Source organism: Oncorhynchus clarkii, chromosome 5 (assembly GCF_045791955.1).
Source record: "Oncorhynchus clarkii lewisi isolate Uvic-CL-2024 chromosome 5, UVic_Ocla_1.0, whole genome shotgun sequence".
Taxonomy (NCBI): Eukaryota; Metazoa; Chordata; class Actinopteri; order Salmoniformes; family Salmonidae; genus Oncorhynchus; species Oncorhynchus clarkii.
In genome coordinates this window covers 30,321,080-30,336,946 of record NC_092151.1, presented here as the reverse complement: position 1 = coordinate 30,336,946, position 15,867 = coordinate 30,321,080, and the positions used below count along the sequence as shown (strand labels likewise).

General features: G+C 43.2%; 1 protein-coding gene across 1 annotated transcript in view; it reads right to left on the bottom strand.

Annotated features, from left to right (window-relative positions):
- Positions 1-15,867, bottom strand: part of LOC139408644 (pappalysin-1-like) — a 115,346-nt gene that overhangs the window by 4,729 nt on the left and 94,750 nt on the right. The window contains exons 19-21 of the mRNA XM_071152796.1: positions 14,323-14,438; positions 8,329-8,400; positions 4,677-4,775 (exon numbers count right to left, since the gene is read on the bottom strand). Coding sequence (XP_071008897.1) covers positions 4,677-4,775; positions 8,329-8,400; positions 14,323-14,438 — 287 coding nt within the window. The remainder of the gene's footprint in view (positions 1-4,676; positions 4,776-8,328; positions 8,401-14,322; positions 14,439-15,867) is intronic.

Genomic DNA, 15,867 nt, shown 5'->3' with positions numbered 1-15,867 from the left:
CCAAAAGTTCACTTCAGTCATCAAATTGGCCCAGTCCACAATACCAAAAACAAACAGTGACATTATGAACGTGGAGGGGCGAGGAAGGGTTGACATGCCTGGTGAATTCCATTTCCCAATATGTATTTTTTCTATGGGGTTCTGGAAGAAACGTAACAAGCCCGGCCAGGCAGGCAGCCTCAGTCATACTCCGTAACCCCCCCCCTTCCCTCCCCTCCTCCCCCCTTGCCTGCCAACAGCTTGCAGTCATTAGGGGGATCCTGTGGTGACCTTACGTGCAGCCTGCCTCGCACCTTCAAAGTCCCCGAGAGGAATAATACACCGCAAGTCATCCAGAACTCCTTAATACGCAAATCTCCAGGAGAAAGAAAGAAGTAGGGAAAGAAAAAGAGTGGAGATAAGGAACAAAAACAAACATGGGGTGGCGGGGAGGTACTTCAGCCTCCCCCTTCTCTTCTCTTTCATTTATCGCGCTCACACGAAAGAACATAAAAAAATGGGGGAAATAAAGCTGTGAAGGTTTTGCCTGGAGGAGGAGAGGAGGAGAGGAGGATGAGAGGAGAGGAGGAGAGGAGGAGAGGAGGAGGAGAAGGAGAGGAGGAGGAGAAGGAGAGGAGGAGGAGAAGGAGAGGAGGAGAGGAGGAGAGGAGGAGGAGAAGGAAAAGAGTAGTGGAGGAGAGGATGGGGTGTTCTGATGTTATCTCTGGTATCTCCGGCTGGCAGGGCTGTGTCACAACCCTGCCTAGGATTCCAGCTGAGTCACTCCCCCCACAGGCACAACAAGTTGTGGCAGTGCATGATACTGTGTGTCACTGTGCGTGTGTGGTTACAAGAGAGCCTTTCTGGGGACTCTCCCTATGGCCACAGTGTGGGCTGCCAGACTCCACAGTACCATGCTCACTCTCACTCTCTGTGTGTGGTGTTCCCTTCACAGCAGTGCAGACCATGGCGGTAATAAACCATAGCTGTAAGGTGGGATACCCAAAGCAATAACAAAGAAAAGGTTGTTTGGAGAGATGGGGGGTGCTGGTGGTTTCCGTTGACCTCTGACAAAGGCAGACCAGCACAACAATCCCAGCTAGCTCACTAAGTACTACAAACCCCCTTTCCTGACCTTATGGGGTTTATAAGTCACTTGATCAAATAATGTCCCTCCACTAACCTTATAATTGTCTAAACAGTTGATAATGTGTAGCCCTCTCTCCCGCCAAAGATTGTGTATACCAAGACTACAGCCTATATTCCCAGCCCCTTGTTACACTGGTGTTCTACATCTAGACTACAGCCTATATATATCCCCCCCCCCCCTCAATCCCGCTGCTTTTCATACTGCGCCCGCCTGCTCACTCTGACTTCTTGTCTGACTCCCACCAGCTCCTGCAAGGACTGGTCCCAAAATGTTATTTTAGGTGTATGTAGCAGCTCACTTTGCATTCCCTGTCCCAGCAATTTTCCCACCGCTAGTAAACATCAAAATGCGCAAAAATAGCCTAAGAAATAGGTTAAAATACCAGAGATGCTCATGTGGCCCATTATATTAGGCTATCAGTATTACTCAGCTACATCAGCCAAATTGTAGACGTGGTTTGAAAAAAGAATATAGTTGGAACAAAATATAGTTGAATTGACAATTCATTGACAGTTAACCTTTTTCCATAACTTTAAGGAGCGCAACAATCTGCAAGCAATATTGAGTTATCAATATTGATTTACAGTCAATGTCAGAGTCTAAACTAAACCCTATCATAGCCGTACTTCTCCTCCCATATAGCCTAGTCTACAGGCTATTTAATTAGGACCACACATACTGTAAGTTGCAGCACACATATAGGTGCATGTGATCTCGCACGCCCAACACAAGAGAGGTATGCTACTGAATTTGAAGCAGCATCATCCTATGAGGGTTTGAGAATAGTGTGACAAGGAGGTGCTTTAATACATCAGATAACACACACACATACAAAACAAAAAGACAACCTTTCAAAAATAATCTGCGGGACAAAAACATATTTTCATCCCAAAGTGGTCTGTCTGACCGCCACTCCCTCCCACAGCATGGAAAATGCCAACCGTGCTGCAATGCTCTGTAGGGGCCCGCATGTCCCACGGGACACCCGCGGGAATGCAGCTCTCTAGATGGAATCTCTGCCTGTGGCTGAAACAACAACACTGACTTCCCACAAGCAGGAAAACAGTGTGTGACTGACTGACTGTGTCTGTGTGGCACCAGTGAGTGGGCAGAATAGATGGAGACTGTCGTAAAAAAGAGGTCTGAGTTACTTTGTCATTGTCGTGTTGTTTTGTTTGGGGCTGGGATGATCAGACAGAGATGAGGGTCAGGGTGAGCTCTGCCTCACATGAAAAACAACCACATCTAGAAGGCAAAAACAACAACAGCCAGCTACACTTCTACACACTTATCAAAACAACAATACAGTCCACATGCATGAAACACTATTTAGGTCTGGACTGTTTTCACAGAGTCAGATGAGGCATTAAAAGGTGTCTTTGAGCAGTCTTTATACTGAATTCAGATGCCACATGTTCTATATTCATGGATGAGTTCCTCATACATTCTCGATAAGAAATGTGAATATTTTCAATGGACTACTGTTTGATGCCTCTCCCAGCTGTCAGACCCATTTCTCCTCCGTATATTTCCTTCTCATGTCTTCAACTCAGGTAACCTCTTTCGCCATTCTCTCCTGGCAGCCGATAAATCAAATTATGATCGGTTATTTCAGAGCAATTTTCTCTATCTTTCCCAAATCCTAACCATTTCCAGGGAAGTCACTTTTGAAATACCAGCTGAAGTGTTTGCTTCAACAGCTGCCAGGCTGAATGCCTGGGAGTAGCGCATGGCTTTGGGGCTTGAGCCCAGGTGATCCTCTTATCATTGCAGCTCAGCGGAAATGGCCGACGTTCAGAGACACGCGCTCCCAGAGATGGGCCTTCTCCTCTGCCTGTCTGTCTGTCTGGTGTCTGTCTGGTGTCTGTCTGGTATCTGATATCCAAAGACACCAACCACCAAAGTGGCCAATATTATGCAGCTAACAATTGTTGGTAGGAGTTGTATTTTTGTTTATCACAGTGGCTACATCGCACACTGTGACAGTGTCTTTCTACCCTCAATTATGGACTTAAGACTCTAAAAACCCTCTAAAACCCCCTATTCCTGTGCTAATACGCAACAGATGAGTGAAGGACAAAAACAAAGCCTGTTTCTATGGGGCAACATGTCTGAACATACAGTAGTACATGACTGACTTGAATGAAAGGAAACGGACAGAAAACATTCCTGTAAGAATGATGGAACATCAGCCAAGTAGGCTACAGCATGAGACTGGTGACTGGCATACCACTACTGCTCTGTTAACAGATACCAGACACATTCGTTAACAGATACCAGACACATTCGTTATCAGATACATACCAGTCAGTCCATGCCTACTGCTGGTTTTCCATATCTAGAGACAGAGAGTTTGTGAAAGACAACTTGTTCCTGGTGCTGCTGAACAGCTTCCAACCTGGCCAGTCAATGGGCCAAAGCAGCCAGTCAACAAACAGCAGTCTTTTGGAACACAGCATGGGTGGGTCCAACAAAGACGATGCAACCGCCTCTGGCTTGATCCTGGGTTTTGGCTCTTAGTTTTTGACTTACAAATGACTTTTTATTTTACCAGGTTGGCTACACAACAGAAGCCAAGAACCGTCTCCTTATTACAACAGGTACAGAGAGAGTGGAATAGGCCAATGTGGAGCCTGAGAGGAATGGGATGGGTGGAACGGTGGGAAACATAGAACAGTGAGAATAAAACATTGATGAACCCTAATACCGTGGAAAGCTGACGTTAAAATAGCGAGGGGGGAACAGTGAAGGTGGAACGGAAGCAATCACACACGTTCTGATTGGACCCTGGGGAGAGGGGACACATGCGCCCGCCTCCCAGCAGGAAATGAAGAGACTCCGGATCCAGCCAGACAGACAGACACACATGCTACAGTAAAAACCCAGCCAGATACACAGAGGAACAGAAGGAGCCAGAGAAACAGATAATAGTACAGACTCAGGCAGAGGAACTATGATAGACTTCTAACCCAGCCAGAAAGCCAGACACAGCCTGGGGAAAAGACCACAATACACACAGCAAGCTAGAGAAACACAGAGTGTACAGAACAGCTGTGTATTGTTCACATAGCGGAAGAGGCCCTTATCTGGATCATAGAGAGAGGTGGCAAAGGACAACCATGAGCACCAACTGGTGGAGTAAAAACCCTCAACCCCTAAAGCTGGGCAACTGAGCAATGTCAATGTGCAACAGACAAGGCTTTATGTAGCTTATCTTCAAAAGGTCAAGTTCAAAAATACATGGCAGCAAACACAAGTTCACAACTGATTTCAAATAACTCTCAGTAGCCACAGTGACAACAGAAGAATACATTTAAGATTATTCCCATGAACTTTGTTTAAGAGAAGCAACATATCTTATACTAACATAACTATTTTCTTAACTTAACTCAACTCTTATCTTAACTCGTATCCTAGCATAACTCTTATCCTAACATAACTCTTATCCTAACTTAACTCCTATCTTAACTCAAGTTCAAAAGGCAGATAAAAAGAAGACATTTTGTCTTGATAAGGTTTCGTGAATCCAGGTCCAGATGTAACTCACCTTCTTGGTCTTGACGGTGGAGTGGCAGCAGTCCCCTCCGTCGTAGTTACAGAAGGCTCTGTTGTTGACCGAGTCACAGTAATTGTCTCCCATGAAGGGCTGTGACAGACAGAGACAGCAACAAACAAGAGGAGACAATAAGAGGCAGGACGTCATCAACAACCTATACAGTGTACTGTACTTACACATATGGACAACATAGAGAGGAATAATCCACTGATTCCCTGTTATTTATTTGTGTTTGATTATCCCACTTAAGTGCTCTATATTAGTTTAAGTTGGATTTTGTTAATATTGTATTCACGGCTGACAACTTTTGAAGAAAGCATGGAGTGAGATTTGCTATGTGAATTTCATTGCCCCCTGGCACAACCCTTACACCCTGACTACACCGCTCGCGCAAGTTGCAAAATAAATGTAGGAATCTATGTTATTCAATTATTACACCCACACTGCTCACCCGCGTCAGCGAGCGTCTGCGTTGCCAAGGGCTAAAATAGAAGTCATTCCTATTTCTGACGCAGATCGCGCTGCAAGTCCTGCCTCTACCATCTCCTTATTGGTTTATAGAAGCAGGTACCCATGTGCCATCTCCTCATTGGTTATACACACGTAGGTGATTGAAAGACAAACTGTTGCCGGTTGTCGTGGTAATACTATGAAGGTTTAGATGCCAATCACCATATAAGTTAAATGATGAAAAAGCCTGGAAGGAGGAGAGATGACTAGAAACGATTCGGTTGACTGTTTTTATGTGTGGATTAATTGTCGGAGTAGAGGACCTTGTGCATTTCAGGTAAAATAACAACCTAATGTTTATATCCCAGGACAAATTAGCTAGCAACAGCAAGCTAGCAAAATAGGACAAATTAGCTAGCAAGTGCAAGCTAACTAGCTAAATTGCCATAAATGTGTAATGCTTTTCGACCTGTCCCCAAATTAATGTCATTGGTTCAGAGTTTGTTTTGATATTTTAACCTGCGTGTCGTGATCGAATTTGGTATAAGGGGAAAAATACATGTATGCGAGATGGAGCACGATGGCGCACGATGGTGCATGCACGCAGCCGGTTTGGGTTCGGTGTTAGACAGAACATCTTAGTTTTAAAGCTAATTTGCTGCAATTCTACGTATTTTGACATGGCTTAGGCGCATGACCATTAAAACCACAGGTCAGGTGTATTCAGGATGCTTTGAACAGTAAATTAACACTCAAAATTCAATGACTTTGTTACTTTCAGAGGGGGATGGAATTTAAAGTAAAATGTTTATATTAATTATTCATGGCAGTGGGTAATTACAGACTGCTTTCAAGGTAAGGAAACAAACATTTTGTAATTTGGGTAAAGTATCTCTTTAAAATAGGTCTGGAAGAAAATCCTGCTTGCTCTCCAGGAGGGTTGGCCTCCTCTGAAGTGCTGGGTGTTTGAAAATGTTCTTGTTAAAACAGTTAATTTCTCTAAATCACCCAACATTTGAGAAAAATCGAATGAATATCAACATTCAGGTGGATTATGGCCACTAGTTGAAGATCCTTGCCATCATCTTACCTACATAGAAAATATGACGTGTTTATGAGTTGTGAGTCCCCCTACCATCTCTGCCTAGCATGGGCACAATACTAAAATATCAACAATTATATTTGATTCCTGGAGAATTTAATATCTATTGCTTATTTGTATATCTTATTCAAAATTCTCCATGAATGTTTGCAAAAACGCATATCCTCATATAATACATTTTCAAAACCCCAAGTTAGGCATACCAGATTTTAAATATGTGATTAAATTGGCAAAATTGGGAAGAAGTGGAATAATAAAAAAATAATGGGGAATAACTGTAGTGTTCTTGCTGACAAGCACAGTAATTATCCCTATATTTTGTTATATATTGTTACGAATGAGAATTGTTCCACTGATCAGACTAAATAAACAATAAAATCTCCTGAAGACAAGATGAAGTAAAGTTGCCCCTACATCCTAACCAAATTAGTTTTCTATTTATTGTCTCCCTCTAGAATACACTTTTGGGCTCAAAATCTGTTTGACAAAATTAACCCCTTTTGACCCAAAATAAAAGAATAGTTACAAATCAGGTCACCCCCGCAAAAACTAAACTTAAGAACAGGAAGGATAGAAGTAGCACACATAGAACAGATCTACCACTACTTAGACTTGCTGTCAATGAGAAGAATGACAGAATATAACTCACATTTCTATGTGAATTTAGATGGGTCGCCCAAAAAGTTACATATTGCAGTTTTAAACTTGTAAACTTGTTTTGTCCCCATCTCACCCAGTGCCATTTCTTGAGGTTGTGTGCTGAATTTGCTGATTCATCTGGCGCATAATTTACACTTGTGACACAATGTGACTGTTAAAGCTGTGAGAGGTCCAGACATGTAAATCAATGTGAGGACACCATAAACTATGAGGCTAAGAAACACTCCAATCATGTGATTTATGAGGGTAGCCCCCCTTCCTTGGTTATCCAATTGGCTTTAACTGTGTGAATGATGACATCATCCTTTTACCAACACTGAGCAGAAGGGGAATACTTTCTTTACCACAATCAAATTTAAATACATAGCTTATCACAGTCAAATCTAAATATATATTTTGCCCGAGGAAAGAACATGTTTTGTTAACATATCTGATCTGAAAATATTGGCATACTACAATATCAGCTACATAGGGTGTGTAGACAAAGTATTAAAGCTATAGCCCAGTCTCAATTCTTTCCTACTTCTCTTCTCTAGCAGAGGGATTCTCTGAAACAGATCCAGGTCCCCATGTGGGTAAAGTGTTTCATTTCGGAGACGACGTGAATCAAACCCGCCTCTAATTGCCTTCCACTGACAACCGTCTCCGCTTGTGCCGGTATCCACGGTAACTGACGTCATAGGAGCAGCACATCTCCCCGGAGAGAACAATTAGCTACACATGCTCTGAAACAATGTTATATTACAACCATCTCCCGAATGAGCTCGCCTGATGTAAAAAGGCATGTCTCTCTGATAGCTAGCTGTCCAGCTAGCTAGCTACCTGGCTGGGATTGTATTTAGGGCAGTCTGTTCAGAAGTGTGTGTGTCTGTGTGTGTGTGGGTATATCTGTGTCTGTATCTGTGTGAGTGCTAGTCAGTTCCAGGTAAGAGCCAGTAATGGCTGCCAACTCTTTCAAACATGACCAGGCCTGATCTCGCTTATCTGTCCAGCTCCATTTGAAACAACTGACTGAGTGTTGGATTTTGACAGCTCCCGCCGAGCTAGTGTCTGCACAAACTCCATGGGGAGTAGAACAACTTGAAAAAAGCAACATATCTGGAAACTGAAGGTGATGTCTGATCTGATGACATGTTAGAAAATATCAGGATAGGTTACAAACTACATAAAGAAGCCCTTGTTATCTGAGCACTTAATCGTGTGTGTATATTCTGTTACAGTGTTTATACTCCCCACACACCTCTCCTCATCACCACTGGCCTCCATGATGCATGCCATGTCCTCTTACCTCACTTCCTCTCATGCAGTTCAAGCCCTTACCTCACATCCTATCACACAGATGAGCCCCCCCCCCCCCATATCTTCTATCTCAAGTGAATCCTTTATCTCATAGATAAACTCTATCCTCAGAAAGCTCATAGAAGTTCTTACCTCACATCCTTTGATGCAGTGGAGCACCTCTGGGTGTGGATACCACTTCAGTCCCATTGTACACACTACATTCTGTAAGGAGACAAAAGGAAAACAGTCAAAAGTGGTTCAGACACTCAAAATATCTCTACTGTATATGGATGAAATGTCAATCTGTGAGTGATGGAATAAGATATGCTGATTCAAATATAAATGACAGGTTGGAGATATACAGTGCATTGCGAAAGTATTCGGCCCCCTTGAACTTTGCGACCTTTTGCCACATTTCAGGCTTCAAACATAAAGATATAAAACTGTATTTTTTTGTGAAGAATCAACAACAAGTGGGACACAATCATGAAGTGGAACGACATTTATTGGATATTTCAAACTTTTTTAACAAATCAAAAACTGAAAAATTGGGCGTGCAAAATTATTCAGCCCCCTTAAGTTAATTCTTTGTAGCGCCACCTTTTGCTGCGATTAGAGCTGTAAGTCGCTTGGGGTATGTCTCTATCAGTTTTGCACATCGAGAGACTGAATTTTTTTCCCATTCCTCCTTGCAAAACAGCTCGAGCTCAGTGAGGTTGGATGGAGAGCATTTGTGAACAGCAGTTTTCAGTTCTTTCCACAGATTCTCGATTGGATTCAGGTCTGGACGTTGACTTGACCATTCTAACACCTGGATATGTTTATTTTTTAACCATTCCATTGTAGATTTTGCTTTATGTTTTGGATCATTGTCTTGTTGGAAGACAAATCTCTGTCCCAGTCTCAGGTCTTTTGCAGACTCCATCAGGTTTTCTTCCAGAATGGTCCTGTATTTGGCTCCATCCATCTTCCCATCAATTTTAACCATCTTCCCTGTCCCTGCTGAAGAAAAGCAGGCCCAAACCATGATGCTGCCACCATGTTTGATAGTGGGGATGGTGTGTTCAGGGTGATGAGCTGTGTTGCTTTTACGCCAAACATAACGTTTTGCATTGTTGCCAAAAAGTTCAATTTTGGTTTCATCTGACCAGAGCACCTTCTTCCACATGTTTGGTGTGTCTCCCAGGTGGCTTGTGGCAAACTTTAAACGACACTTTTTATGGATATCTTTAAGAAATGGCTTTCTTCTTGCCACTCTTCCATAAAGGCCAGATTTGTGCAATATACGACTGATTGCTGTCCGATGGACAGAGTCTCCCACCTCAGCTGTAGATCTCTGCAGTTCATCCAGAGTGATCATGGGCCTCTTGGCTGCATCTCTGATCAGTCTTCTCCTTGTATGAGCTGAAAGTTTAGAGGGACGGTCAGGTCTTGGTAGATTTGTAGTGGTCTGATACTCCTTCCATTTCAATATTATCGCTTGCACAGTGCTCCTTGGGATGTTTAAAGCTTGGGAAATCTTTTTGTATCCAAATCCGGCTTTAAACTTCTTCACAACAGTATCTCGGACCTGCCTGGTGTGTTCCTTGTTCTTCATGATGCTCTCTGCGCTTTTAACGGACCTCTGAGACTATCACAGTGCAGGTGCATTTATACGGAGACTTGATTACACACAGGTGGATTGTATTTATCATCATTAGTCATTTAGGTCAACATTGGATCATTCAGAGATCCTCACTGAACTTCTGGAGAGAGTTTGCTGCACTGAAAGTAAAGGGGCTGAATAATTTTGCACGCCCAATTTTTCAGTTTTTGATTTGTTAAAAAAGTTTGAAATATCCAATAAATGTCGTTCCACTTCATGATTGTGTCCCACTTGTTGTTGATTCTTCACAAAAAAATACAGTTTTATATCTTTATGTTTGAAGCCTGAAATGTGGCAAAAGGTCGCAAAGTTCAAGGGGGCCGAATACTTTCGCAATGCACTGTAGTTGTAAGGATGGACATTGTAGCCATAGTAGTGTTAGTAGTACTAGTAATGATGGTGGGAAAAGCATTTTTCCTGCTTTCAGTATTAGATTGTGGAGTGAAAGTATATGTGGAACGGCATGCTGTTGCCGGCTGCTGTGAATGCATCATTGTGTCGTCTTTCCCCAAAACCCACACAAACATAAACAAGGAGTCATATGGCAAGACTAGGCTGCACACACAGTCTCCACCAGCCAACGTTGACAGGAACGCTGGCACAGAACCTTCTCTCTCTTTCTTCCAATGCCAGACTCAGGTCATAACCTTGGTCCTACAACTAACTGATTCATATCTCTCCATACAATATAAGGCGATATTGATATTGTCAATGGTTCGCAGGGGGCGTTAACAAATATAAACTTGTCATGAAGCTAGAGAGGAGGATATAGTCCACGTCTGATGATGGTCGGTTGGCTCTTTGAAGTCTGCCACCTCTGCGCCTTGTTTCAACAGATCCGACTCGCAGTGACGTCTGATCCCAACCACAAGCACATTACACTCCTAGCTGATTCACTTGCACAAAGGTGAGTTCCGACAAGTGTTTCTACAGGTCAAATACCTTGAAATACCTTACAATGAGATGTTTTTACCAAAGCGACTGAAGCTGACTAGACCTATCCTGCTTTAACCACGTCATGCCTCCACCTCATTCCAAGGTTCCTAGCTTACCTAAATCAAACAGCTTTTGTTGTAAATCATTATTTTTTTCTCCCTCTCTTGCCACGCTATGTGTGCCTGTTTGGATAACGCTTACTGCATTGCCTTTGATCTCGGACGCGTAATGTGGACGGGTAAATCTTCTCTCCTTGGTTTGTGAAAAGGAGGTTAGGGTGCCAACCCTCTAGTGGAACGACCATGTTCCTGATTAACAGTTGTTCACCTTAACGCACTCCACATTCAGGAGGAGGAAAGTCCATGGTGTTTTTCCATATGAATGGATGCATGAGTGTCTCCAGTGGTGGAGAAGCCTGCGTTTGATTGATTACCACAGATTGCTGAATAAATCTACTTGACATTATATAACTTGATCCTTATATATAAAGGTGCTCTTTCATACCAGGGCACCGGCCCCGGGAGATTGCATCACTGTATGTATGAAACGTGTTCTCAAATATTTCCACAGTATGTGTGGAATCTGCACTGTTATTTTCATTGTCTGCTCTCATTGGGATTAATGGAGGAAAAAGGGGGCTTCTGAGGTGATTTGAATGTAGTGAGTGTGTGTGTGTGTGTGTGTGTGTGTGTGCACGCAGGCTGGGAGAGCGTATACAAGACTGTGTCTGTGTGAAACGGGTGAGACCTGAGAGGGTTTTCAGGGGAACATGATGCCCCCAGACGAAGGAGATCCTGTACATGCAGTGAGGCAAAAGCAACCCGGTGCGGACTGGATCAAAAGTGCCATCCACAGCAAAGGACTGACTGACCTCCGCCGCAGCGCTATTTCCCAGCCCTGCTGAGTCCCAATAACACACGAGTTGAAGCGCTTTTTTGCTGCTGCAAACTAGGGTATTTTTCATTTCAGTGCCGTCAGCAAATCAATGGCAGAAAAAATAAGAAGGGAGAGAGGGCAGAGAGAGAGAGGGATCGAGAGAGAGAAAGAACAACAGAGCATCTGAGGACAGCTGGGTACTGGGTAGCAGAACACTCCTTTCCCAGCATGCCTTAGTGAAGTGAGTGAGCTCACTGAGGGGTTGGGTGGGGTGGGTCAAATAGCCTCCCACAGTTAGGATGACCACAATGAGTGGTTCAACTTTGGTAAATGTACAGCTGCAAAGTGGAGGAGTGGGGGCTAGAGAGTCTTAGTTTAAAAACTTTTCGCTGCTGTTTTTGCCTAGTTAAATCAAATAAAATGTTCACTAAGATGAAGTCCTCCGCAAACTTGCTCGGCCGTAAATCAACAGAATTCACGATTGTGGCTTTGCCTAACACCTCCGAGCACGGGATCTTCGCCCCCAGCACCTGCCCCAGAGGCACTGATATCCAACCAAAATAGATCCTTATTTGCACAGTGAGGTCATGTCCCTAATAAATATTATTCACAAAAAATGACAAATTCTAAAGGTAGCAGTGTCATTTCTGCTGAAGCAGGGAAGCGTGCTACAGAGAGTGAGCGAGAGGAGGAGAATGGTAGCCTAAGTGGGTCAAACCCCACAACGAATGCGTCGGAAGGGTGATACATCACTATTATTGATGAAGAGGCCAAACCCCCTGGCTCAGCACATATGGAAATGCGAAGTGGATTTTTTGCCTGGGTTCTTCTTGAACATGTGGAACACTAAAGAAACGACTGCATTTTTTTGTTGTGAATCTAGAGTAGAATGATGGAGCTTTTAAGGTAAAATGTTATGAGAATAATACCATATAATCTAATCATGGGTTAGTAGTGATTTAATCATCAACATATTTGATGGTTCTCTATGCAAATATACTGTACTTATCATAATCAGTCTACTATTGAGTTCTCGTGATATTGTAGGTGGTATGGATCACATTTGGTAAGTATCACTCATCTGAGAACACTTATAGGCCAGGATTCAATCATTTGCAGATACCAGGGTGGATTTCTAGATAGCGCTTCAGAAGTGTGTTCGACTTGCACAGTAGCGTTTCCCAGATGGAACAGGTTGAGTTGACACTTTAATTTAGAAACTGGACGTCCCGTGGCGTGAGCCGTCAGCCCTTAAGGCAAACCTTACCGAGTAGTCATCCGCTGCACGCAACCAGATTGACAAAGTTGACCTCCTTTTTGTCTAGGGGGGGGGTCCTATCCTTGTCTGGTAGCCAAAGAGGTGGAACAGGTTGCATAGGAATTCACATGCATCGATTGACATGGGCCGGCACAGAGGCACAAGCTGCTGAGCACACTAGAACAGCCTATTGATTTCTCCTCATCCAACCCCTGTGGAACATCTCGATGCCCCATTAATCCTGTCTCCCTTTCCCCCTCTTGCCTCGTTTCCAGACTAATATTATCCCAGTGAATAAATCATATCAATTACACAAATCAATTACAAACAGATCATTTTATTTTCCCCGTACCGCCACAAATGGCTGACTCGGCGCGACTTGCAATGAAAACAAAACACCCCCAGAAAAAAAACATAGTGTTCTCAGTCCTAACTCCCAAGGCCCTCATTGGCTAGCCTAGCCCCTAGCCCCTAGCCCCTAGCCCCTAGCTCCTAGCCCTATTTAAGGTCCATCCAACTGCAGCTAAAAACCTTAAAAACAGCTTTTAACTGTAATTTAATAATTAGGTCCCATTGACTTAAATCGAGTTCCATTAAGTGAGGAAGCGGTGGAATTATCTGACAAACACATTTAGATACAGCGATATGATGGTACTTATCGTTGTGTATTTCATTACTCTCCATGTGAATTGTGCCCCCCAGGGGGATAATGTTTACACAACGTTTACAGTAAGCTTCTGTAAACTGCCTTCCGCCCTTATTTCCTCATCACAACCACCAATTTAAGCAATCAGGGAAGAATCAATACAATATCCCTGTCAAATATATCTAAATCAAACTATTAGCGTTTCTAATGGTGTCATTTCTAAAATGATAGTGATTACTGACGACACGGTGCTTTTGAACTTTTACGACTTGGCCTCAGTGCTGGCTGTGGTTCACATGAGTTCAGAGATGACTGGCTGGGATCTGCCTGTGTTCTTCCAAGCTGCGGTGGTTATTGTGTTGATTGGGACATGCCTTCCTGTGCTGGTAATAGAGAGGTAATTGAATGTAAACGGGGTATACTCCAGTGGGTGGTGCTGGACTACGCCGAGTGTGGGAGCACAACACTTCATGTCCCAGAGTGCACTGCAACTTGTTTTCTTTGAGTGTACTCTCACAAGGGGTTCCTCTTATATTGATATCCCGTTCTGTCTTTCAATCCCTCCCTCTACCTGTCTGTTCCTACCAGTATCATCTGTTTTCCAGTGTCTAGCCAACCAAGATGCATTGGCCAGACAGACAGTAGGTGTGAAGGGTTTGGTCCTTCTGTAGTTCATAATATTACCAAGACACAGACACACAGTGTCAAATTCCTAACAGGACAGATCATGAGCAGCAGTGCTTTGTGAAGTACGTCTGTAGGACTTGTGACAGACACACACACCTTGACTTTGGGTGGGTTTCTCCAGTGCTCTTTGAGTACGCTGTCTGCGGTCATATTGCTAGGCAGGATCACCACGTCGTTGTTACTGTCCTTGCACATCAGCTCACACTCCTCACCTGTGTGAACAAACCCAATGACATCATCAGTGTCTGCACAAACTGTACAGATATCAAATAATGTTTTTAAAATGGCCTTTGATCTTATTTAAAGACACTTAAAATGTTTACTTCATATCCACTTGGTCATCTATTTGTTACCTCAAGGCTACCTCTAGTGATTCTCTATATTCTGACAAACATAGTGTATGATATGGTTCCTACTATGCCACACACATACAGTGCCTTGCGAAAGTATCCGGCCCCCTTGAACTTTGCGACCTTTTGCCACATTTCAGGCTTCAAACATAAAGATATAAAACTGTATTGTTTTGTGAAGAATCAACAACAAGTGGGACACAATCATGAAGTGGAACGACATTTATTGGATATTTCAAACTTTTTTAAGAAAACAAAAACTGAAAAATTGGGCGTGCAAAATTATTCAGCCCCTTTACTTTCAGTGCAGCAAACTCTCTCCAGAAGTTCAGTGAGGATCTCTGAATGATCCAATGTTGACCTAAATGACTAATGATGATAAATACAATCCACCTGTGTGTAATCAAGTCTCCGTGTAAATGCACCTGCACTGTGATAGTCTCAGAGGTCCGTTAAAAGCGCAGAGAGCATCATGAAGAACAAGGAACACACCAGGCAGGTCCGAGATACTGTTGTGAAGAAGTTTAAAGCCGGATTTGGATACAAAAAGATTTCCCAAGCTTTAAACATCCCAAGGAGCACTGTGCAAGCGATAATATTGAAATGGAAGGAGTATCAGACCACTGCAAATCTACCAAGACCTGGCCGTCCCTCTAAACTTTCAGCTCATACAAGGAGAAGACTGATCAGAAATGCAGCCAAGAGGCCCATGATCACTCTGGATGAACTGCAGAGATCTACAGCTGAGGTGGGAGACTCTGTCCATAGGACAACAATCAGTCGTATATTGCACAAATCTGGCCTTTATGGAAGAGTGACAAGAAGAAAGCCATTTCTTAAAGATATCCATAAAAAGTGTTGTTTAAAGTTTGCCACAAGCCACCTGGGAGACACACCAAACATGTGGAAGAAGGTGCTCTGGTCAGATGAAACCAAAATTGAACTTTTTGGCAACATTGCAAAACGTTATGTTTGGCGTAAAAGCAACACAGCTGAACACACCATCTCCACTGTCAAACATGGTGGTGGCAGCATCATGGTTTGGGCCTGCTATTTTTCAGCAGGGACAGGGAAGATGGTTAAAATTGATGGGAAGATGGATGGAGCCAAATACAGGACCATTCTGGAAGAAAACCTGATGGAGTCTGCAAAAGACCTGAGACTGGGATGGAGATTTGTCTTCCAACAAGACAATGATCCAAAACATAAAGCAAAATCTACAATGGAATGGTTCAAAAATAAACATATCCAGGTGTTAGAATGGCCAAGTCAAAGTCCAGACCTGAATCCA